The 25,893-nt window shown below is 37.4% G+C and overlaps 2 protein-coding genes across 5 annotated transcripts in view; both read right to left on the reverse strand.

Moving 5' to 3' along the window:
* Positions 1-16,687, reverse strand: part of kcnab2a (potassium voltage-gated channel subfamily A regulatory beta subunit 2a) — a 98,408-nt gene extending 81,721 nt beyond the window's left edge. For 2 of the 4 annotated variants that reach the window (XM_028001820.1, XM_028001817.1), the window contains exon 1: positions 16,565-16,687. The gene's annotated coding sequence lies outside the window, so the exon portion shown is untranslated. Of the gene's footprint in view, positions 1-7,117; positions 7,417-16,004; positions 16,089-16,564 lie in introns of those variants that run through there. The other 2 variants (XM_028001819.1, XM_028001818.1) reach the window with 2 other exon arrangements.
* A 206-nt stretch (positions 16,688-16,893) lies between these two features.
* Positions 16,894-24,581, reverse strand: park7 (parkinson protein 7). The gene is made up of 6 exons (XM_028001821.1): positions 24,382-24,581; positions 23,174-23,275; positions 21,502-21,561; positions 20,594-20,663; positions 18,148-18,234; positions 16,894-17,279 (listed from the first exon to the last, which is right to left on the reverse strand). The coding sequence occupies exons 1-6, from the start codon at positions 24,469-24,471 to the stop codon at positions 17,119-17,121; spliced, it is 570 nt and encodes a 189-aa protein (XP_027857622.1). The 5' UTR covers positions 24,472-24,581; the 3' UTR covers positions 16,894-17,118.
* Positions 24,582-25,893: the final 1,312 nt, after the last annotated feature.

Below are 25,893 nucleotides of genomic sequence, written 5' to 3' on the forward strand. Positions count from 1 at the left end.
TGCTTTAGATGCCTCTTGCACAACAATTTCCAAATGGTGCATGTAGTACTTTAGGTTCCAAAAGATTACCTTTTTGTTTGTTTTATTTGTTACAATAAAAGTTTTGAAACACCAAAGAAAATGTATACATCTCATAAAACAGCATATTTGTTCATTGAAATAGTTTAGTGATGGCCATTATCCATTTTGAATGTGCAAAACCATAATGGTTCTTAGCTAACATTGTATGTTTCATAGGAACTTCAACTATTTCTCTTAAAACATTAAATGTAAGAGTTGAACGTTAACGTTGATGCAATGCAAAGTCTATGATGAACAGCTGCACATTATATTTATATTTCACAATATCGATTTATGCTGTATCAATATCACAAAGAACTGCTAGGACTGCAGAAAATATTATCTGACAATAATTATCATGCTGGCAATATAATTCTTAATGTTTGTTGTTTAATACTGTAGGAAATGAAAGTTTTGCTTTTTTCCCCAGAAGTAAGATAATCTGTCTTAACCAACCAAAACACTGTTGAGGTAAATACTTGTTATCGCCACATTTGCTAACATTTAGAAAAATCATTCAATATGATGGCATCTGAAGCAAAGAGCTAAATTATGACATGGAATGAGAAATTTGCTTTCTGTAGCTCATATTTTTACAAAATGAACTGAAACTAGAAGCGAAAAGTGTATGTATTTTAGAGGATGTCTAATGTAAAAGACAGGACTCAGAAGAAGTCAAAGAGTCCAGAACATCATTTATGAATAAGTCATATAGTAAGACACAATAACATCAATGTAGATTATGTAAATGAAATTCAGGGTGGAATTACTAATTTTGCAAGGATTTTTTTTTTACTCTACTCAGAAACACATAACTCATTTTACAAATAACATGTTTATAAATGACCGAGATATACATTTTATATTACACACAAATAAAATATAGAAATGTATTAAAATACACACTAGCCAAATTATTAAGACAGTCTTTAAATAATAAAAGGCAGAATTCAGTAAAATAGCAGAAGAATGTGAAATTCAAAACTATAAATGGATTCAATATATCTAAGCCAAAGAAGCTAAAAGTATGCAAACAATAAATCAGTGTGAAGGTCACATTCCAAGTTGTTTTAGCAGGTACACTGCATCACAAACTGATGACGTTGTCTTCCTCAGCAAAATAAGGTACTGCTTCATATTCCTCTTCTCAGAGGCAGCTGTTGAAGACATTTTGTTCTTTGAAAGACTTCTGCTTTCATTTTAAAGAAGAATCCTAAACACTTGCATTTAAATGAGACCAATTTTCTTATAGGGCAGAAAAACTGAAAGGAATATTGGTTTTGTTGAATATTGCGATTGATAAAGTGTAATTAACCCACATTTTCTTCACGTTTCTCCTTACCATCAACACAATATCCCTACCCCTCTCTCTTAACTAAATGATCTTGTCCAATAAAAACATCTAGCTAATTCAGGGTACATTCTGATTAGTCAGATTAGGAGTGAATGTTTATTGTCATGGATCTTTATCTCATAAGTGTCTGTTTTGGTCTTGTCTTATTATGCGATGCATATAATGCCTTTCCATGATGCATGTTTTTAAAAACAAAAACTGTGAACATTTCTAAAAAAAGACATGAATATTTCTCATTGTGTTATCTTGTGGTAACAAATGATGTAAACATATTTTGTGAACATGAGAAAACAAAAGTGATTGTTTTATCCTTATCAAAACATAAATGGCAGGTTGTTTTTATTTATTTTATTTTTTTGCAGTTTGATTTTATTATTTTCTAGAAATTCAAAAAAGCAATGGATATATGGGTTGGTTTTTTCAATTAGTAAAAGGCTAACTTGCAAAACTTTGCTCTATAAAGAAAATTTAAAATACTAACAACTAAGTAATTAACTTCTAGGATGGCTTGACTTTTTCATGTTCTTTCTTTTCTGCATTTTTAAATCAAGCAGTTTATTTTTCCGTCCTACCTTTATCTGAGAAGTGTGTGCCAAGTCAGACAGCCGTCTGCATTACAACTCATACACAGAAGGACTGCCAGGCCTCCAACTGAGGGACAGCCTTTCAGTTTTAGTTATTAGATTTTGTTTGCAATAGAATAAAGCAGGGATGTCAAACTCCAGTCCTCAAAGGCCGCTGTCCTGCAGTTTTTAGATGTGCCACAGCTACAAAACACTGGGATAAAATGGCTTAATTACCTCCTTCTTGTGTAGCGCAGTTCTCCAGAGCCTTGCTAATGGCCTAATTGTTCTATTCAGGTGTGGTGCAGCAGAGGCACATCTAAACGTTTCAGGGCAGTGGCCCTCAAAGACTGGAGTTTCACACCTGTGGAATAAAGGGATTCACCAAACTGTGCCAGATCTTACGACAGAAAAATCAATGGATTGTGAAGCCATCAAGTATTCCCCTAATGTTTCCTCCTATATCTAAAAGAGTTCAAAGTACTATGCAAAGTCTAACTACAGCATAGATATACTAGGTAAAATTTGTCACTCATAAAAAATTAACATATTGTAGAATTAATCAGTGGAATCGTTTGTACAGGGAATAGGAGTCCTGGAGGTTTTCTAAAGTAACCTGCAAGAAGACATACAATCATAAAATCCCACCATTCAAGTTTGAGACAACTCAGTCACAAATATTTACCCCAAACACCAACATGACCCCAATAACTCAGCTATCACCAACAGTGCAATGTCTCATAAGTCACAGGCACATGTCAACCCCAACAGTCTGTGCCAAGCCATTACTCACATGCTACACTGTTGCTATAATTCACAAGGGCCGTCTGCACTCAGCTGCTGTGTATCATGATTAATGTAGCTTTGTCTTTGTCAACTGCAGTTTAACACCTTTATCACATTTGACAATCATAAATTACTTAAACCAATTGGAAAAACTGCATTGTATTTTATGGTGGCAACTGAAGTTGACCAAGATTGAATTTAAAGGGAAAGCTAAACAGGATAAAAAGCCTTTTTCTTTATCAGCACCAAGCAAATAATGAATTTAGATTGTAGGTGTGAAAATGTGTGCTATTATGTGCTTGGAATAGTGTCTATGCTATATAAAGAAAGCCATAAATCTACATAAAATAAAATTCTGGGAAAAAAATCACATAAGGCAAACCTTATCTTGTGACCATCTTGTGAACAGAAAGCTTTTTTTATTTGCAAACCAAATCAATACCATCCAGTGTCAAAATTAATAAAAGTATAATGTAATTAGACAATGCAATTGAGACGTGGTGCAAGAAAAAAAAATCCAATGTGTTTAAAAGGATGTAAATTGTGTTAGCCGATGAAGGCAGAAACAGGCATGCCACATTTTCCAGAACCAAAGATTTTTTTTAATCCAGTTTTGTAACAAGATTCAAAAACAATAAAAATGACTCACTGAACTGTTCTCATAAAGGTCAACTATAAACTTAGATGGATATTTGCTTTTCCACAAATAAGAATAACTTTTAAGGAAGGCCTTGAGGGTCAACACTGACAGTTTACAGCAGCCTTAACACAGACTTGAGTGTAAGAACTAGAATTTACTACAGCTGCACTTATGATGTATTTTAATGATTAACTAAGTAATGTGTAGTGCTGAAAGGCTTCCCTGTATACAATACTAAACCAAAAAAAAATGTAATTGAGTTTCACAGTCAAAGTTAATATGTACAAGAACACAATTAGCTAAATGCAAAACCTTCTCTGCTTGATGCATACTGTATGTCCCTCTAAAACAGCGTGGCAACTACTAGGAATAAATTAATAAAAAAAATTTGAATCAACTTTTTGTTACAACTGCTCAGATGACTTTAGTTATTCGATTAATAGTTTTTAGAATTTATGACTTTCCAAAAACATTGCCAGGCCAATAAATACTAAAAATAAACCTGAATTTCAGTGTATTAAAACATCATTCTTATAGCACTGAGAGCAGTAAGCTGTAAAATCCTGCAAAAAGAGGACTTTTGCAAGCCATTAGAAATGCACTGGTCAATAATTTATCACCTTGGATATGGATCAGAGTTATTTATGATTAAACTTTCACTGACAAAGAATGCCAATCTGGAACAATGTTAAAGTAATTCCAATCAATGCAAGCATATGTTTTGAGCTCACCAGCTTTAAAGTGCATTAAGTGTAACATGGTCTACATTAGTATTTTGATTAATTACGACTAAATTTATTTGCGCCTCTGATGTACATGACCCAATATTAAGAGGTTAACCTGGCAGCATCAGATATTTTGTCCTATCAGGAGTTTCTGCACAAGGAGTTTTAACATGATTCCTGAACATAAGGCTATTGTTGCTTAAAAAGTAACCATAATGTTTGTCAATGTGGCAGCTAAAACACACATGGACTTATTAGTTGTTTCTCCTAACTCACACAGACAGGTACAATCTTTTATAAACTGTAGTCTTGCTCCTGCTGACCATGCTTTAATTCTGAGTAATAGGGCTAAGTCAATGTTAGCATATTTACTCTCGCTTTTGATATGACTAATTAATGTCTTGTTTCACAACATGCTCCAAAACACTTTCAGTTACTTGTGCGAGAACAAACTTACAAAGCTAGTTATTCCCCTGCTTTACAAACCTTTAGCTTTGCTTTGACTGTTGTAAAATGGATTGACAAATGTTTCAGCTGCTCTCTGAGAAGTTCTAGCGACATCACACAGAGACACAGATACAGCAGTCAATTAAGTTTCTATCTCACAGTTATCAAGGATCAGAACAGGAGATCTTTGCTATCAATATGCCATAATAGAAAGTACAGTTGCATCTGCGATTAAAACAGGTGACTTTTAATTTTTACAACAAACCAACATCTGCATTTTGTACCTGCAACTCTGATAAAGCAGGTTTCATTTTAGATTTTAGTCTCAATATATGGATCAATTCTAAGTACTACTAATTTCCCCCCTCAAGTACTATTGTGACTTCAATTGAAGTCTCATTGAGGGGGTTTACTTGTATTTTGTACAGTAAAACCATAACAATACCACAAGTACATTCATACTAGCTGAAGTTCTGAAGACAATCATTATCCACGTCGCCGTTTGTTAAGGTTAGCATCCATAGAGGCTTGATGGATGCTAGTCATATTCTGGCTCAAGCATATAAGGCTGACTTTTTTGAAGTCAGAACATTCCCTGCACCAAAACTCTATTCCTTAAGTAAAAGGTGTGTCTGATAAGAGAAAACTGCAACTACATCGAAATCTGTTAAAAGTAGCTCATCCAACAGAGGGATTACTACCCGAAACAAACCAACCGGAAACTCAGATCTTTCCTGTATAGGGGTCTCTCAATTGTTCAAAAGGAAATCTACCTCTGGCCATTTACTTTAAAGAAAGCAACACTAAAGTAGGACATTTTGAGTGTAATTCACTTTAAGCTGGCTCTGCAATCTCATGTTAGGAAGGCTTTTAGTGCATTACTATGTCTATGTCCAAGTCTATAAATGAGGCCTTACAAAATCATGTCAATCTACTGACACACTCTAATTTGAACAAATAATTAACCAATCTGTCTTTATTTGTTTTATGCAATATGTCCATTTAACAGTTTCTGTTGAAACTGGCAAACTGTGGGCCCAGAATGATGGGAGCACCATCAAAGAAAACTGTTATCTTTGTCTTTAGCATTCCAAGGAGTACTAGATATGACACCTAACCAAAGCGTTTAAGCAACATAAAGATTAAACAGCCACTATTGTCACTGTATGTGATCTTGAGTTTGTTTCAAATCATTTTCTGTATTTTATTATGAGAAGTGCAGTTTCTTGTCCCACCATCTGCAGCCTTTAGACAAAAAAAGAAGCAGGCGTTCTACTGTTTGTACTGTTTGCGGCGCCCCCCAGGAGCCGCGGCCCCAGGCACCCCGTCTTCCCTGTTCTGTCTGTCTATTGTCTTCTTTGGATGGGATGTACTGAAACAAAATTTAGTTGTGCTTCTGTACAATAACAATACAAGCATTATGATTCTTCTGGTTCTGGTAGTAAAAAATTCTGGGTGAAGAGGGATCAAATAAAAAGATCACAGCAACCTGACTAAACAAATTTAAAACCCAAGGACACCCAGACTGCAGACATTTCAAGGGAAACCCATCCGTTTTCTGCAGTACACGTGCAGCTGCCCAGCATGAGGACACAAACCAACTCTTTTTTTGTGTGCTTGTTACAAAGCACTCAACAGCTTACTGCACCAAACCCCTGCAGCATACCTCTCCTGTGCTTTCTTCTTGGACCAGAGCCCATGGGGAGGCAGGCACACATCGCTGTACAGGAGAACGCACACACCTACACATATGTACGAACACACACGATAATGCAGAAGCACGAGCCTACAACAAACACCCACACTCAAACACACGGTTAACGTGTTCGGCCGGGCACAGGTGACTGTCACAAGCTCAGATTTTTTTTTTCAGGGAAACACAGGAAAATGTTGCTTCAGGTGTTGCCCACTGTGGCAACTGCAACAGATGAAACTGCAGCAGCAGCTAGACAGGTAAGGTAAGGTAAGTTAAAACAGATCCAAACATTAAATAAATGTCTCTAAGTATGTTTTAGCAAAAGCACATCTTTCAAACTTTAGTTATAAATGATAGCTTTTCTCCTCTTATAAATAAATTTTAGAATAAGTCAAAGTAAAAAAAAAAGCAAGAACCATAAGACACGCATACACATGAGACAAATTGAAAAAGTCAGGAAAGAGAAAGACTGAAATACATGCCTGCATAATAAGGTATGCAGAGAAGGTTTTCAATGCAGCAGCTGCAGCGGCAGCAGCAGTGTTAACCGCATCAACAGCAGCTCTCAGGCGGTCAGAGAGATCTGGAGAGGTTGATGCACTACCTCGCTAGCATACTGCATGACAATGTTAAATGCCGCTGCATGCAGAAGGTATGGCACTTGTTTCCCAGTAGGATAAGATAAGTGCAATCATCCCGACTCACACTAACAGAACAAAGTGAGGGGAGAGGAGAAGAGAGGGGAGAGCGTGAAGAGAGAGAACGATACCAGAGACATGTAGATTCACGCCTAGCGATGATACCGTTTCAGAACCCCCTACAAAAAAATAAAAAATACACACCCACCTCAGTCTGAAGCTGGTTGCTGACGCAGTGACCAGAAGGGAGGGATGGATGCAGAGCAGCAGCCAAAATCCAAGATAAAGAGCAGGAAAACAGAAAGCAGAGAGCAGAGGAGAGGGATACGAGTGGAGACTGCGAGATCCACTGTGAACAAGATTATGCGCGAGAACAGCATGTATGTCTGACACGAGACCATGAGGCAGAACGAAAGTGCAAACAGACAGAGGGGAAAAGAGAAGGGAAAGAATATAGGCAATGAATAGACGAGACAGAAGAAACGTGCAAGCTTGGAGTTACTGAGCAGAGCAGATGAGAAAGAAAATGCCCCTCCCCTCTCAGCCACACACCTCCTCATACACTTTCAGCATGTGAGTAAGCATACATTCAACCAGAGTCCCTGTAAATAATTCTGCAACAATTTGTAGTGTCTTACAAAAAAAACCAATGCCCCTTTGAATGTTTAGCACATTTTTGTTCTATTACAACCAAAAACTTTCTGCATTTTATTGGAATTTTATGTAATGGACCAACAATAAGTAGTACACAAGTGTAAAGTGAAAAGAAAATGATACAAGATTTTTATATCCATTTACAAATAAAAATCTGAAAAGAGTGACATGCGTTTGTATTCACCGACCCTTTAGTCTGAAACCCCTAAATAAAATCCAGTGAGAATCATCAACATTACACGGAAGAAGACACAACAAACCTACTAAGACATGCTGACCTGTTGATCATGGAGAAGCAGCATTCAGCTTCTATGCACCACAAATCTGGAAGAAACTTTCAGAAAACTGCAAACATGCTGAGACACTGAGTTCCTTTAAATTAAAGCTAAAATCCCACCTGTTAAAAGTTGCCTTTGACTAGTGATCAACATATCTGATGTATTTTGCTTGATGATGTTGACAATGACATTTGACAAATGGAAAGTTTATTGCTTGTTTCATAATTGGTTTCTGTATTATGCGTGTATTAGCTCTTTGACCAGCATTGTTGCAATACAAATAAACTTGACCTAACATGACTGGCCAGGCAATGGCAGCATTAATCAAAACAGCAGCCAAGAGACCCATGGTAGAAAGCTGTAAAAATAAACCTGTTCACAGTTTGTAACAATTTATGTAAGGGACACAGCTGAAATGTGGAAGATTCTCTGGTAAGATGAGAACCTTTCGGCCAACATGCAAAATGCTGCATGTGCCCATCACCCTGAACATTGGTAGTGTCAGAATCATGCTGGGGAGTGTTTCTGTTTAGCAGGGACAGGGAAGCTGATCTTAGTAGATGAAAAATTGGTTTGGGTTGAAAAATATGAGCAGTTCTGGAGGAAAATCTGTTTGAAGTAAAATACTTTAGACTGAGGCAAAGGTTCACCTGTCAACAGTACTGATGCAAACATGGCTTAAGGGAAGCAACAAATGTGCTTTGGTTTAGATCAAAACACATTTTATTTGTTAGAATGGCTCAGTCAAAGTCCAAGAGCAAATCCAGTTGAGAATCTGTGGTAAGACGTGAAGCCTGCTGCTCGCTATTTTCAACCAGTCAGACATAGCTTAATCTATTTGGCCATTCAGACTTTATAAAAAGCTTTAGTTATAGGTGATAATTTGCTTGAAGATTTCTGCCTTTTAAAGAAAAGTTCATTTTCCCTCACTGTCATTCTCTCCTTCTTAATGATGTGAAACTTCACATCATTAAGAATAGCAATCATATAAAATCCTATTAAAATACACTGTAATATGGCAAAATATGAAAAGTGAATACTTTTGCAAAGTTCTGTAAATGCAATAAACATTAATGTCAGATTTAGTTTGATATCTCAGTTTTAGGAATCTGGATATGTTTCACTGCTCAAAATTAGTATAGTTCAGAGAAGAGAAGGTTGCATATGTTTTAGAAGCTTCAAGACATAAAAGTTAATATAGTATATCACATTATGCAGAAGGTAAGAAACACAAGCACACATACCTGTATGCTGAAAAGCTTTTAACCACAAAATCCATCTCAGATGTCTTAAACCTTCATGACAGTGCACTCACAACCTCATAGAGGCGTCCAGAGAGACAATTACTTCTCCATGGGAATCAATACATGGATATGATATAAACTTCTGAACATCAAATCCAATTACTGTGCAACGTGGTTTGAATTTTAAAGGCCGTATTAACGACTGCAGCTTCTGAGAAGCTGGCCCCACCCAGCAAACAGTATTTGCAAGTGATGCAAGCATAAATCGATCAGCTATAAAACCACGGCACTCAAAAAGCTGATAGAGGTTTAACTTAATGTTATTATGTTTAAACAACATTTATGAAACAGACTGCCAGAATATTTCTAAGAGAATAGCATGAGTGGAGGCGCTAATCATCACCCTTAGAATTAACAAAATGTTAATGGTCTGAGATGTTTTTCCTCTAACTTTACTGCTAGGTTTGCCTGACACAAAAGAAATCTCTGGAACTGCCTTGTAGTCCTCTCACGATGCTGTCTGACTGGCAAGATTTTTCTTCTGGTGTTGAATTTGAGGCAGACGTAATTGAATGCTCCATTCCATTTGTTCCATTAAGAGTGGAAAATCACCTGCCACCTACTGATGATGCCACAACACAGGGACTTTTTCTAAATCCACCTGCATCTGAAAAAACTTTTAGCAACAGGCATGGTTTGCCATTGATATAATGGAGTGCATGAATTTGTCATATTAATTCACACATGGACCAAATATATATGAACAAAACTAAGTAACACAAGAGCAAGTATTTTTTTTTTAAAATGTCCTCCAAATCATCTAATCCATAACTTCACGATGACGTTGAACTGTCTAGTCCATCTCTTCTCTCCTTGTCCAGCCTTCATACAGTGCCATTTGGAAGTTTAGAAACATTATCAGTGACAAAAATATTGTGTTAATTTTGGCTTTTAATACATTTCAACCATCTTTTCCTGGATGAAATGGTTTCTTGGATGAATGGTATTTCCTCCATTTCTAAGTGTCACTGATTCTGAAAACAGTACTAGCCCTCCCACAGATGAAGTGCATTTATCAGTTCTGTCTCGTCGCACTGCAGCACAACATGCCCGAATCATGTCTATAGATTGAAGTGACGCACATAAAATTAAGTCGGTTTTACCTCCATAAAAAATACCAATCCAGAGTTGGCACACAGATATGCTGTGTTTGTGTTCATGCTCATTGATTGCAGTAGTGCTGTCACTGCAGGAGAACTCTTCAGCCTGCAGTTATGTCAGGAAAATGGAGACAAACTTCCTGTAGTGCCTGCCAGTTATAAAAACAATGACAAGGTTCTTTAGGATGCGTCAACGACAAAATTTGGTGTCGACAACTTTTTTATAGTCAAACTTAACATCTGCAGCCCTACCAGGCAAATGAAGCTGCTGGAATGTCCCCGTCCACAACCGTACCGAGCATTTCTGGACTATGTTCATGTCAGGAAACCAACTGGCTTAGATGAGCACTACCATTTATCGTAAGAACAGGATTCTAATGTGCACCCAAAACTGACCAGAAAATTTTAGATAGAAAGTGGATAATTTCTCTACAACCTGCAAAGGGGCATCTAACCAAGTATTAGTGGTATATATTTGAACCTATCTGTATAACTCAGGAAGGTTTTGTATTTAAATCAAATCTGTGCTCCCAATTCTTATTTTTAAAAGTGAACCAAAGTAGTTTCTTTTTTGTATCATTCCACTTTGGAAAAAGAATTATTCCAATGAATCATAAAAAGCCCAAAATAAATAAATCTTCCATATGAAAAGTACAGGTAAACTTCTAACCGTCACTGTATGCTGTGTGTGATTAAATCAAGTGTTTGTCAGACAAATGCATAAGGAAAAGTTTGATGCACCTGTGATTGGACCAGGTGCTTGCAATCCTGCTATGTTTTAAACCAGCTCAGCCATTTAAGAAACACTCAGACCATCAGTTCTGCTGCTATATAAAGAAAAAAGCTTATAAAGCTCTGACAACTTATTAAGCAGAGGAGAAAAAAGTGATGTCACCAGAAGAAAAATTACATTCACCCATTTCTCTAGTACTTTTCCACTCGGTAAAGATCAGTCGTTTAATGCATTCCTGTGCAGCTGCTTATGATTTTCTCATTTAATGACATTGGCCATTCAAATTCATTTTTAAACTTTTAGGTTAAACACCAAATGTTCTACAAGACAAGTAATTTTCACATCTTGGAAGACACAGAGATAGGCTTTCACCTTTAGCTTCACTCTTCTTGTTAACACAGAGTCACAATTCCTTTTTTAGCTCCTGACCCAGTAAATAAGACAGCCAAGAAAGGGTATTCACAGACGCTGTCAACACATTTCAGGGACTACACTAGTTCGAATTTTGACATCCACAAAAATAAAGTGTTTACCCTGGTGTCTGTTTTAGGTGACAGGTAATGCTGTCATGTGTGCATCCACAGAATGTGTACTTTTATTGAAGAGAAAATGTATCAATGATCCAGTTTTAAACCAGTCATTAATATCATGTTGGCAGTTTGACAACAATTTATTTACAACAGTGGATGTGAAAATAAGCCAGCATCATGAGCTTTGCCAGTTTTAGGTCTTTTCAGACTGATGTATGTCAGAGACTTTATATCTGCTCTTGAGTTCTGTTAAAGAAAACCTATTATGCAAAATCTTTATGTTGCATGTTTTGTACTTCAGTTTGTGTCTCTGCCTCAAAGGTATGCCAAAGCAATTTTAAAAACCACCCAGCCATTTTTTGGCAATAAGTCAATGTATTTTTGGTATCTGGGAAATGAGCCGTTTCAAAAACCTTCAGAATGTAACGTCACTAGTCAGACAGCACTATCCCTCACCTAGCAACCAAGGTGAAGATCAGCCTGTCATCTAGCAAGCCAAGCTGAGCTCCAGGACATTTGATTGCATACAAGTTGCTGGAAAAAAGTTTTGTTGAATTGCCATCCAGAAACCACTTCTTGTTGGTTGTGCAGGAAGCTCTACTTCTGCTTTTCACGGTTGTTTAAGTGCACATCTGTTTGCAGCCATTTTTACATGCAAGATTTAAATGCTGATTTAGTGGGGCGTGGCCAGCAGCTTATTTGGTTTTAAAGTGACCCAAAAGCTCAGGAGCAGCGATCCTTGTTCTGAAAGGAGCTCAAAATAGGCAAAATTGAGCAGACACTACAAAACCTTTGTCACAATACCATACTTATAGTTACAGTGATTTGGAAGCAGCTCTAGTAACAGGAATCTGCTTTATGGTATCCTAACTTGATTTGCTACAGTTGTGACTGAAATAAAGCAACAATAATGTCCAATACGAGAAAACTAATAGATGACATTTAATCAGAAACACATCCTGATCAGGACCCTTTCTTGAAACTTGAAACAGACTATATTAAAAATCATTCTTAATTTTAAAACAGAGCTGTTGCAAAACAAGGCAATAACTTAATGTCGACTAACTAACATTGCTGTGGCCAACAGTAAAAGATAAGATTTCCTACGTCTGCCAAAATTGAGTAAAACAAAGAAGTCTGGACATCGACACCTGCATCACTAAGTTGGACGATGCCCCAAATCTGTAAGAGTTCTCTTGCTCATCCTTTTGAGTAACAGGACAGCTTACCAACTACCTAACCTCTAAGAGTTTGATGTTTAACTACAGTGTTTGCTTAATGGTCTACAAATTGTTACAAACATACAGGTAGACCTAGAGAAGATTCATTAAGTTACAAAGCTACTGTGGTTCCAACATGTAAAAAGACCTATAATGTCAATACCATTTCAAAAGGAAGAGCCAAGTCAGTTAATGTGTTGCTTATGATGTAACGCATGTTACTGCATGATAAAACTCCAACTGCTTGTAAAAAAAACAAAAAAACAAGTGAGCCGTTTCTGTTTTTATTGCAGACAGGCCATTGCGAGTAAGGGATCTAATCAGGAGATGCAAAACACAGCAGTCTAATTGCATCATTAGCTAAACCACTGACTCAGTCGGAGACTATAGCCTCACCCCTCCCCCAGCCCACCGTCTTCTGCCCCATCCAGAAATAGGGAGCCAGGCCTCCAGCTCTTTACTGTACAGCTGCTCAAGCAGAATAATTCTAGCATGTTATGTGCAACAGCGCAAAATGTTAACGTTCCAGAAATATCCAAATGGAAAAAAAAGAAAGAAAGAAAGAAAAACGCACATTAATGAGACTGTGCTATATGTTGTCATCAAGACGGTCATCAAGAAAGTCATATTTATCCTCACATTTTATCCTGGAAAAGATTAGTACTTGAGCTTGGATACATAATGTAATGATGATTCCACAACATGTAAGGAATAGCCCTGTCTAAAGTGACTAAGCTCAGCTAGGCTGAACTTTCCAGATTGTAGCCAGAGGTAATCATCACACACAGGTGCACCTACGTAGTTTTGACATCATGGGATTTTAACAAGAGCAACCTCTCTTGATGCACTGAAATTGGTAAAGCATCAGTCTTTTTTTAGACTTCCTGCTGTTCTGGTAGTAAAAGCCGGTAAAAGAACCAACTGACTTGCTTTCTAATTTAAATGACCCCTGCTTTCTGCAGGTCAGTTCAGCATGCCTTGAGAGAAGCGTTTATCATCTAAAGAGACCCAGCCCAAGACTGCTCAGGGCTCAAAGCACAATTCGATCTGGGGTCTGACTTCCACTTCGATCCATCGCAAGCACCACAAATTTCTCTTTTAAATTGTGCGTTTAAATGTGCCTTTATCATCCCTATAAAGTTTTATGCCAACAATTAAACTGCCGTAATCCCATAAAGTGCATTTGCTTGATCTACAGATGTTTCAAATTACTTATTAAACAAACCTCTGTTAAATAAGGTGAAAAGTTTGGACAAACCAGTTAAATTTATTCTGCTCTAGCATAACCATTTGGTGGTTAGTGGTTTCTGCATGCATGTGACTCCAGCATAGAGAAAACAAAATTCTTAAAAATTATGAATTAGTAATGTTATATTATGACTGAGCTTTTAAAAATTCCTTAAAAGGCCTCTGATTGGCAAGGTCATATACTGAACCTTATTTTCCTCTTCAATAAATGCAAAAACACAAACAACAGTTGTCTTATACAGTTTAGAAACATTTAAACCAGAAGCTTAATATCTGATGCACTTTTATGCAACTTAATAATAAAAATCTGGCAAATGTTAGGATCATGTTTTGAAGCATAAGGGAGATCATTATTTATTTATTTTTAGTTTAAGTCAAAACTACAAACACTATTGCAGTAATTTTTCTACTGTGCTTTTTGTCAGAGAGAAAAAAAAGATCTGAATTGGTCAAAGCCAATTTGTCCAAAAACTTCAGCATCGGCCAGGAAAAATCTCATCAGTGCATCTCTACTTTTGACATATCAAGCAGATTTACTTCCGAGTGATTATAGTAAATACTTTTTCAGTTCTTTGAAATAAGTTTTTTTTAAATTGTCATTAATGCAATTTTGAGGCAAATTTAAAAGTAGGCTCATTCTGACGTCACAGAATGTGATAAGATATTTTGTGTAGCATCTAATTTTAAAGGGGCTAGATCTACATGATCAATGTCATGTTGTGATGTATGTCATCACAAAATCACTTTGTGAAATATCGTAATCACTAAGGACAGCCTGAGTTCAATGTTTGGTTGGTTTTATTATCCCTTGTAAATTGCATTCAAACTCCTTGCCAATAATATATTTGGTGAGTTGGTCATATTGATTTTACTATCAATATGCACAAAGTATTGTTTGGAATGCAATAATGATTCGTTAATGTCAGTACGCTAAACATTACATCAAGTGTTAGAATCCCAAGTGAGAAAAAGTGAGGAACTTGAGGATTTACAATCCACAAGTTTGTAAATCTTGCAGATTGCATTCATCTAATTATGAATACATGATGAGCCATGTCATGCACTGATGTTGGTCCACTGTTTTATCAAGTCCACACTCGGCACAGCCATCTACCAAAATATTTTATAACACTTCATGCTTCTCCTTTCGCTGCTGAAAAGTACTTTCAGAATGCTAATGTCATTTTTCAATTGGACTTGAAAAATCCTATTTTTCTCTACTATGAAATGTAGATGCCTAGCTTAATGCCTAGCATTGTACCACAGTGGTTGATTATTCTGCAAACTGACATGACGTAAACACCATTAAAAATGTATAGTAGGGGTCTCAAACTCCAGTCCACAAAGCTGCTGTCTTGAAAATTTAGACCCGTCTCTGGTCATACACACCTTAATCAAGAAGGTACATTTCCTCCTTTTAGCACATTACATTTCATGCAGCCAAGCTCTGCTAATTAAGTCATACCTGAGAAATGTGTGTTGAGGCAGACACACATCACTTTTTTTCAGTTTTCCGGAAAGCTAAATTTTGGGGTTTCATTAGTAGTCAGCCAAAATAATCAAAATAACCAAAAAGAAACATTTTAACATGTTCATTTGTGTGTTTTGAATCCATTTACGAGTTACACTTGTGCTGCACAGAGGGCCCAAAGCAGCAGCTAGGTTTGCTTATGCCTTGAACTGGCTCTGTGTCTGAGGGTGTATTAGATCTTTCCCCTGTGAGTGCAGCACGGGGTGTACCAGAATAACACGCGGTGCTGTTATTCCCTGCCTATGTAAAGAGATAGAAGTGAAAATAGCACCTTTGATTGTTCTTGTTGAGGGTGCAAAAGTAAATGTCAAGGCATCAGCTTGACAACCCCCATCACTAAGTACATCTCTTTACATCAGGTTATGTTGGAAAATGCCTCTGTTAGTTTAGAATTATACTCTTTCCTGTTAGAATAGTTCTTTCCATCTCAAGAAATATGACTGAGCTTCCTGTGTCACACAGAGAAGTCTCAGCCTGCATGGCACAGCACTTCTAACCTGGCCTCTGCCGCACTGCATTAGCAACAGCGATCATGGAGCTCAGCCTCACTCTGCAGCTATAGCATCTGCTGAGGATGGAGAGCTTCTTCGGGAACCGACGGCTCCACGTCGCCTCTCACATCCGCAGAGCGACGTCTCAGTGTGTTGGAAGATATGACGTTCAACGGGTAACGCACATCTGAACTGTGAGCGTGCGCTGGAAACAGACGTTGCTCGACCGCTACTCTCCGCGGGCTACGATGCCAATCAAATTTGGCCTGGACTGCAACGAACTTGATGCGGTCCACTCAGAACAATGAGCGGGCTAATCAGTGCTAATACAGCGACCCGAGTATGGTAATGATGTTAAAACCTATCCGGGTCGCTGTGGGGTGAGGAGGAACGTCCTGATCTCATCTAGGTTTCGACACCATTCGCTGGAACTTACCGTCACAAACGCTGCGTTCACAATAAATCTCGGATTTGAACATGACTGAACTCATATGTGGCGTTTATAGGAGTCGTAATAACCCGAATAACACATGCGAGTCATAGAGGAAAAACACCTTTCTCCCTACCTTTGACAGAATCCTGCTCTTCCTTCTCGGCTGGGGTGAAGACCCTCTGAATTTTGTTGCTCTTACTCAGCTACCATGCGCTGCGTCTAAGCCCCGCCCTCTCGCTCTGAGCGGAGTCCTATTGGCCCGTTAAAACACAACTGCAGACGAGCCAAAGCTCTTCATTGGCTGAGGACAGCTGCCAGTCTTTTTGGATTCCTCTTCCCGCGTCCCGAATAGCGTTCCTTCATACGTTACATTATACAGCCTATATTTAGGCGTTAAAAACAAGCAAGTAAAAACAAGTCAAAGTGACCTCCACCAGCAACACACCACAAGGCAAGACAAACTGAGCCTTCACACGTACACCTTTAATGATTGCACAATGGAAGCTGTCAAGACAAAGAGGAAGCTATTTAGGCAACGAACCAAACAGGGGAAATTTATGTGGAAGTCATTTGTGGTAATTATGCAGTGATAATTTTCCTTTTATTTGCAGAAATCAAGCTGTGCAACAGAAATAGCCAGATGTTTAGGTGTCACAGTTCCTCCAAAGTGGTGAGAGAACATTAGAGTCAGTCTTTCATCATAAGAGGAGCCTTGACTTGAGCTGCAACCTCAGCCCCCATAAGTTCCTCTACGATCGTCAGGGCAAACTCAAAACTGGTTCCTGGCCCACGGCTGGTGATGTAATGCCCATCTTTCTGCACTCGAGCTTCTGAATATTTATAGTGATCTAAAAAAGACAGAACAATACCATTAGGATGGCACGGTGTGAGCTCGGAGCCACAGCTCAGATTCACAAACATAAACCCTGCCATTGTTTCATCGCGCTTAGTTCTAGTATGTTCTGTCAAATGACTGCATCTTCCTTCACCTCAGTGCTGTTCTCTGCTCTCCAACTGCAGAGTGACATGATTCTTTCAACAATCAAAGAGCTAGTACAGCACCACCTGCTGCCCTTTACAGATACATACAATTCCAGCTACAGTGAACCTTTTTGATGTCTTCAACCACAAACCTCAAAATACTTGTTTGGGATTTTGTGTTGTACACCAACATAAAGAAGTGCATGACTTAAGTGGAAGAACAATGAGACATGGTTTTCTACACCAAACAGAATCTGGTAATGGTTTACATCAAAGCTCATGCCTATATATGTTTAGAAAAGTCGAGACAAAAATTTAACTGAGAATCATCTGCAAAACTTGAAAATTGATGTCCACAGCTGTTATCCATGTAATCTGACAGAGTATGAGCCATTTTTGCAAAGACGAATGTTCAAAATAATAAAGTAATCAAACTAGATGTGAAAAGCTAGTACAGCCATACAAAAAACGAGTTGGAGCTATTAATGCAGCAAAATGTGATTCTACAGAGCATCCCTTCAGGGGCGGCAGATACAAAAGCACAGTTTTGAAATATTATTTGTAAAAAGAAGTCCACTTTATAATGATGGAATATTTTATGTTAGTATTTCACAAAAAATACTTATAAAATACACTAAAGTTTTTTGTTGTAAAATGAACAATGTGAAAATATTTAAGGGGAATCAAAACTTTTCAGGGGTACTGCAAACTAATCAAGGTCAACAATGTTTTTACCTCCAACCATCATCTTCTCCTTCATGCCAGGATGTGTGGTGACTGTGCTGCCGTAACCGATGCCATGAGCCAGAAGAGCGGTCGGACCTGAAAAAGAGCCAAGCTGGTTTAGGTGTGCTTAAAAGCTTTTAGACTCGTATACAAAAAAGAATATAAAAATAACCACATTTATCAGTTTTAGAAAATCTTTTTATATATTCTGGTTAATAATAAATGAATGGCACAATATCTGATAACGGCGTGTCCTGAAGGTGTCCTCAACCTTTGTATTGTTTCTAAGAATACACACACAGTATACAGTTTCAGCTCCTCTCCAAAGACTGCAGCACTCTGGAAAGGGAGGGAAATCAAAAGGAGAGGCCGAGGACGCTGACTTCTGCTGCATTAACTTTGGTAATGCCCTAGCGCTGCTGTTAGCTCATCCAAAAACTGTTAATAAATAGAAAGTTATTGATCCCGGAGCTTTGGCTGCCTTCCCGTGCTGTCTCAAGATTACACTTTCCCCACTGGCAGAACAGCAGACTGCCAGTTAAAGCCAAGCTACTCCCGTTACGAGTCCCCACCCGGAGGACGCCAGTCTGGGTACAGAAACTAACAGCATGGCAGATGCAGAGAAACAATAATTTACTTTCTGATGAATAAGAGATATTGTCAATTGAAGCTCTATCTTCTCCTTGAGTCAAGGAAAAAAAACAGATGTTCATCTCATGATGCACCCTCTCCCTGTTTCATTAAGGCGTGTATTCCTGAGAGGATTCCAGTCATATTTAGGACACCCTTCAATCCACTTTGCCGCACCGGTTCACTGTCCCCGTTTGAGACATCTTTCCTGCGTCCTGTCTCTGTCCTGGAAGGCTGTAAGATAAAATCTAAGTGCTTGTGGGTCTTTTCAGGGACATCAGCATATGTGCAACCTTTACTTGTGCGCCACGGGGGGCGGGGGAGATTCGCCAGTGACCACAAGTTAATGAAGTGTGGCATTAGGGGACAGAGATAGTTTATCAAAAAGCCCCTAATTTCAGATCCAGAACAATAAGTCCCAGGTTTATCTTTGGTTCCTGTCTGTCTGTAGGGGAAACAGCTGTCTCATCAGCTGTGCTGCTTTCAGTTGAATCCAAGAAGACAGGATGTCTCTGTTAACTTCAGTGGCATTGCAAGTCTCTCCCATCATATCACCTCAATGTCTTTTACAGATGTTACTCCATGCTTTCAGGCAGAAGCCATCTTAAGTACAAGAGAATGTCTGTTCTGTCTGCTACCATTTCATCTTAGTGTCCATGTTCAAAAATAAGACATTGTCAAGGACAAGTCACAGAAACGGATAGACTTGAAGTGTTGCAATTTCACAAAATAAAACCCAGTAAATGATGTCAGTAGTATAGAAAAAGTACAAAATACAATTTTAAGTGCAGCACATTTTATATTTTGAGTTGGGTTTTTTTTTTTGTTTTAAAACTAAAAAATCCCTTGCACATCCCTTTTAAAATGCTTTGACTTAAATAATTTTAAAAATTAAAACTTTCCCAATTTGTGTTGGATGTGCAATTCAACTGAAAATAACATAAAAATTTGGATAGAAGTCAAAATTGAAAATATTGTAGTTTCCATGTTGTATAAGTCTGGACATCCTTATCCGATCATTTGCTAAAGCAAATTATAATTTTAGAGTGAATCCAGTCCACTCAATATCATATTCAAATGTCCTTTGAGGTTTTACTTTACATTTATTTATTTGCATCACTGAGATGAAGCCAGATTTTGCAGAGTTTTAGAAGTATCAAAAAGATTTAATTTCTCAAAGGTATCAGTCAGGAGAGAATGCAAAATAAAATTTCCATCACATCATATATTCCAAAAGAGAGTAAACACAGTCATCAAAAATTGATAAAACATGGGATAATAAGTTGCATCACAAAAACTGGACATTATTCCAAATATTAATAGAAGACATGTGGTCAGATAGGCTGCCAAACAATCATCAAGCATACAAGCATGTCTAATAATAGGTTCTGAATAAACTTTCAAACTTTTCTCATATTTTTATCATTTTATTCACCTTCTTTCTTCAGATGAACTTTACAGAGTATGTGCCACATAGAAGCTGCAAAAACTTCAAAAAAGACAGATCTTGATCTAATTTGTTTTACATTAGAAACCCTGCCATCGTGAGATGGGTGTGTGCACTTCTGACATATTGTGGAACAATAATTTCTAAAGCTTTCTAGTTAAACTTCAATAGGCATCACAATCTTTCACTCATACAATAACCCTAACATGAGGCAAACTGCTTGCATGCAAATATCTCCAGAACGTCTACATTATTAGAATAAAATGATGATGATCAGGTCAAAGGTCACATCATATACAGTATTTAACCCACAGAGATAGGTTGCTACCAGAGGTTAGCCCAGTATAATTAAGGTTTGTTTGTTTTCATAAGCTGTACCTGCACAGATGGCTGCAATCAGGCCTTTTCTGCCATCTTGGTCCTTTAACACCTCCTTCACAGCAGGAGACTGTAGAAAAAACAGAAGAAAACAGATGCACAGTGAGTCATTTGCAGCCCGTGTGATGGTACTGTGTATATGTTGACTATATTATATTAACACACAGTGGCAGTATGTTAAACACATGCAACAGCATTTCTCTGAAACACAGAAAGTTTAAGCACAATCACAGATTTATATATAGTCTAACCTTTCCATAAATACGCTTATTGTAAATATAAAATTCTAGCATTTCAACAGACTAACATTCTTTTCTGTGTTTCAGCATTTTTGCAGTTGTCTTGAACTTTGTTCCAGATTAGAGGAGCATAAAAACTGAACCAAGGGATGCAGAGTAGGACTGGAACAGCCAAATGCTCCGACTTGTTCGTAAGACTTCACTAGGTTGCAGCTACTACCGGATAATGTAGAGACTAAATATGTGGATGAGTGATCCACATGTTTAGTTGTGAGAAGCTACAAAGCGTTCATGGAAATCAGATTGCAACATTTCTTAGAGAGGAGAAAAGTGCATCTGGGTACAAATAAGCACAAAGCAACCAGCTGAGATCATCCTTTGTCACATCTGAAGCTCTTGAGAATTGGGTATGTTTGCTTTGCTGTTCATCTGTAACAATTAAATCATGTCTCCAGTGAATTATTATAGCAAAATCAATCTCCTCCCCCACAGAAACAGATTCAATTTGAGTCAATAGCAGAAAATTAAATCTAAAAAAGCAGTTTATGGAGTAAGCTTATTAAGATATTTGTCATTTTAGTCTTGCTATTGCTCCCAATTTCCATTTTTTATTTTAACAAATAAACTCATTTGAACTTTTGAACAAAGCGCCACGTGTAATTTTCTCACCTCTGCCAGATTCTTGGCTCCTGGCATTCCTCCTGGCAGAAGCACCACATCATAAGGCCCCTGAGAAACCAAACCAGATAAAGTTTCACAGCAAGATCAGCAACCATCACCCAGCATACCAGTTAACACCTCTCAATGAAAGTCAGGGCATTAATCAAACAGGCATATTGTTATAGGAGTTTATTCATAGTATATCAGATACAAATGAATGGAAAAAATCCTGCAGATTCAGGGCCTTTAAATGGAAATTGAAGACCTAAATAAAATGCCTTGAGAGAGTTTATTATATTATAGTGCCTTACAAACATATTCATACCCCTTGAGCTTTTTCATATTTTGCGACATTAAAACTACATTGCTGTCTGTGGTTGCAATGTGGCAAAATGTGAAAAAGTTCAAGGTGACTAATTCAGATTTTCTGTGACAGAGCAACACAACAAGGCATATAATTGTGAAGAGGAAGAAAAATAAATGGCTGTAAAACAATTTTAAAATATGAAAAGTGTGCAGTGTATTTATATTCTTCCTCCCTAGTCTAAATAGTCTAAAATACAACCTAGTGTAGCTGATAGATTTCAGAAGCTGCTCAATTTTTTTTACTTTAAGGGAAATTTTAATCGGATTGGTTAATCCGGTTAAAATTAACTTGAAAAGTTTTCACTTTACAAGTCTTGCCATCAATCCTCATTTGGAGCAGGGCTGGGGCTTTCTAATACATGTGTACATCTTGATTTAAACTCTTTAATTGTATATTTGATTCTGCATTTAGTATTGTCAACCTCATGAAAAGTGACCCTCTGTTGCAGTCTCAAGTCTAACTAATTTTATTTCAACTCCATCCATCTTCTCATGAACTCTGACCAGCATTTCTGTCACTGCTGAAAAAGCAGCCCACAGCATGATGGTGTCATCACCCAGTTTCACTGTGGGGTGTGTTTAGGGTTAAGTGAAATGTTGCCTTTCAACACATACCACATTTGTATGTGGGTCAAAGTGTGGAACTTTAGTCAGACGGCAATCAAGACTACTCATGGCCTCTTAACGATGGCTTTCTTCTTACTACTATCAAACAAAGACCAGAGTTGTGGGCTGAATGACAAACAGTTGTCTCACCTGAGCGATAGATCTCTGCAGCTCCTCCAAAGTTATAGAGGCTTCACAGATTAACCTTTTAATTAAACCCAGTGTGTCAGTTTAGTTAAAAATCAGTATCATGTCAGATCTTTATCTTCGTGTTATGGGTTGAACAGTGTGCTCTGTTAGATGTTTGAAGCATAAACTTAACTGCTCTAAACTTCTCCACAAATTCATCCATGACCTCTTTGCTGTGTTTCTTGGACTTTGTGAAGTTGTTTCTTCAGCTGTTGATGTTCTCCTACAAACCGCTGAGGCCTTCACAGAGCAGGTGAATTTTTACTCAAATTAAATTACACACAGCCAGACTACAAGCAGGGGACTTTCGAAGAGAAATTTCTGCCCTGAAATTTATTTAATTGTGTTAGAATGAAGTGAGTTGATTATAAATGCAGGCTGAAATTGTTCTCCTTCCACTTTACTAATATGGACTGAAGTTTGTGTTTGTAATGTGACAGCATGTAAAATAGTTAAAGAGCTGTGAAATCTTCAGCTAGGCACTCACTGTGATTGCTTACTGGAGAACCAAAAGACTCACCTGTTTGCTGGCTTCTTCCAGACTGGCATCAGGACAGATTACAACACTTCTGCTGCACTCGACTGGATCTTTTCCTGTCAGACCCGCAACCGTCACCGCAATCTACAGATATGAACACATTATCATCAGACGAGAGTAGTAACTAGTTACGTTTAATCAAATAACTTTTGAAAAAAAATACTTTAGAAGTACTTTTATTGCACCGTACTTTTTACTTTTACTGTAAGTAATGTCACTAAATGAACATATTTTAACCAAAAATGCACCAGACACAGATATACAGTTTGTATAAAAGTGAGACATCTTGTTTGTACTCAAACTTTGTTGTTATGCTATTTTCCATCTGCCCAGTTTATTGTGCCATTTGGAGATTGAGAAAATCGAGTAAACACTAAATGTTGTCACTGGATGTGCTTTACACTGTTCTAACATCTATGTACGTATGTACCTACTGTATTAGTTTTTAACGTTTTCTATAGAAAAAAAATTGTTTAGAAGAAATGTCTCTTAGTCCTAAAATTTCTTTTGTAATTATGTTATTTGTATCTTTTTTTCATTCTAGTTTAAAATATCAGAATTTTCACATAACTATTATCTATTTGATGATTACGTCATTTTAGAATATTAAATCAGACATAATAGCAATATAATCTCAATAAGATTGGTGTTTTGCACCAGATGTATGAGGGAAACACCATTTTAATTCTGCATATGTCTTGTTGAATATGTTAAAATAGTGCTACTGTTACTTTAGTATTTTGTGTGTGTGTAATTGGATATTTCTGAGGTATGTACCCACCTATCACTGGTGCAGATTATCACAACACGTCATCCTGACTTCACTGGTTTAAACAAATCATTATTTTGAAAGGTTAATCAAGTTTATAGGTTAAATGAGGTTGGACTTTGACATTTATCTTTGTCCCCGTTTGAACTCACTGCAAAGGTTATGGGGACCGTCCACAGTTAGCCAACTTAGCTGAACAAACAACAAACGCGAGTGATGAAATTGCGGATTTCAGCACTCATAACTTAATTACTGGGGTATTTAGTTTTCTGTGACTTTTATTCAATATGACTGTGATTAACAGATATTTAAAGGGTTGTTTATAGCAGAAGATTCAACGTAGCGACACAGCAAGGTTGCCTGTTATTTCATGCTAGCAGGCTAACATGCTAACACATAGCATAAACTGTGCATAACGAACCCCGGCTCTGCGCATGATGTCCACAGGAATCACAGTTTCCATCTCTTCTGCACCTTTAGACAGGATCACTAACGCTCTCTTTCCTGCCATGGTCAGCTTAATGTTTCGCTTCTGCAGAAGCAAAAACGCTTCAAACTTCAAGCAGCGTCACGGTGAGAATATGACAGGAGGAAGGTTGCCAGACCGCGTCCTTTTATTCCCCTATCTGGACACTGATGTTCTTTCATTTCTTAAACTGCAAGGCTTCCATGTTCAATCTGTTTAGAACTTAGATTCCAAATAAAAATGTTGAAACTCCAAAATAAATATAGGAGATGCTCATTATGTTTATCTCTCAGATAACTACAGTACGTTTCCACTTCCAAGTAAACAGAAATCTGGAGTGTTTTGCTTTGACTACCTGTACAAACCCTTATCAAGACAATCTGGATTTGGGGAAATTAATCCAAGAAGTCGTTTTGGTATCTAAAATAAATGAACATGGAAACGTAATTGTGACATTTTTACAACTTGTCAACTTCACTGTCTTCTGTTTAACTTATTCTCAACATTGAAATCTTTCATGCACAAAAAAAAACCCGGCAAACAAAAACAAATGTAATTTGACACACTAAATATATGAGAAATTGGAAATTGAGCTACTTTTGGTTCTTGACCATGGTGCATATCGGCATTTAATTAATGCACTTTTTACCAGTATAAATAGGCGTCTCAGTCTATTTATAGACAAAAAAGTTACATTTTTGTGGTCTCATGTAATTCACTCTTTCCTCCAGTAGGTGGAGGTATTAGCCAAGGCTTCCATGGAAAGCTTGAGCAAAATTGAATGTATTTTAAAAACTTTCATTAAAGCGAACAGATGTCTTGAAGAAAACGTTCCTGAAGCAAACTTACATGTGTCCTTAGTTTGCAGGTCTATTATAGATTATGAATTAGTAAATTAATCAGTTAAATTAATCTCAAAGTTGATCATAAAAATCTGTTTGCGAACTTGTGCATCAGAGATTTTGAAGCTCATATTACAGTGTAAATCTTAGGGTCTCAAGCTTTAGTCTGCAGGCACACATCTCTTAAAGTGTGTATGTGTGTCTGTTTTCTGCTGCTGTGATTCATCATCATATTTGAAACAACAAAGTGTGGATTAGACAAAAGCGTGGGGGTTAGTGCCAGCAGGTTGTTTACTGCAACTCTCAGTGAATTCAAGAAGCAGTGGAGATTACCAGCATATGTGGCTGGGGATGAACCAAAGCAGACCCACAAAGGCACTCCAACAAAATTCCACACATGCACGTTAGACTCAGAATATGTTACCAAGTAGGAAAGGAACCATTATGCCATTATTTTATTTTTGCACAGTTTTATATTAAGATTAAAGTCTGTAAGTGACTAAAAACTAGGCTTGAAAAATTATTTTTTAAAGAAAAGATAAATGTGGAATTAGTTGTCCACTTCCTTGATCTTGTTCTCAGTAACTAATACAAACGTCTAAAGTTTTGATTGTCAAAATGATCA

The sequence above is a fragment of the Xiphophorus couchianus genome, chromosome 20, assembly GCF_001444195.1.
Source record: "Xiphophorus couchianus chromosome 20, X_couchianus-1.0, whole genome shotgun sequence".
NCBI classification, from domain to species: Eukaryota; Metazoa; Chordata; class Actinopteri; order Cyprinodontiformes; family Poeciliidae; genus Xiphophorus; species Xiphophorus couchianus.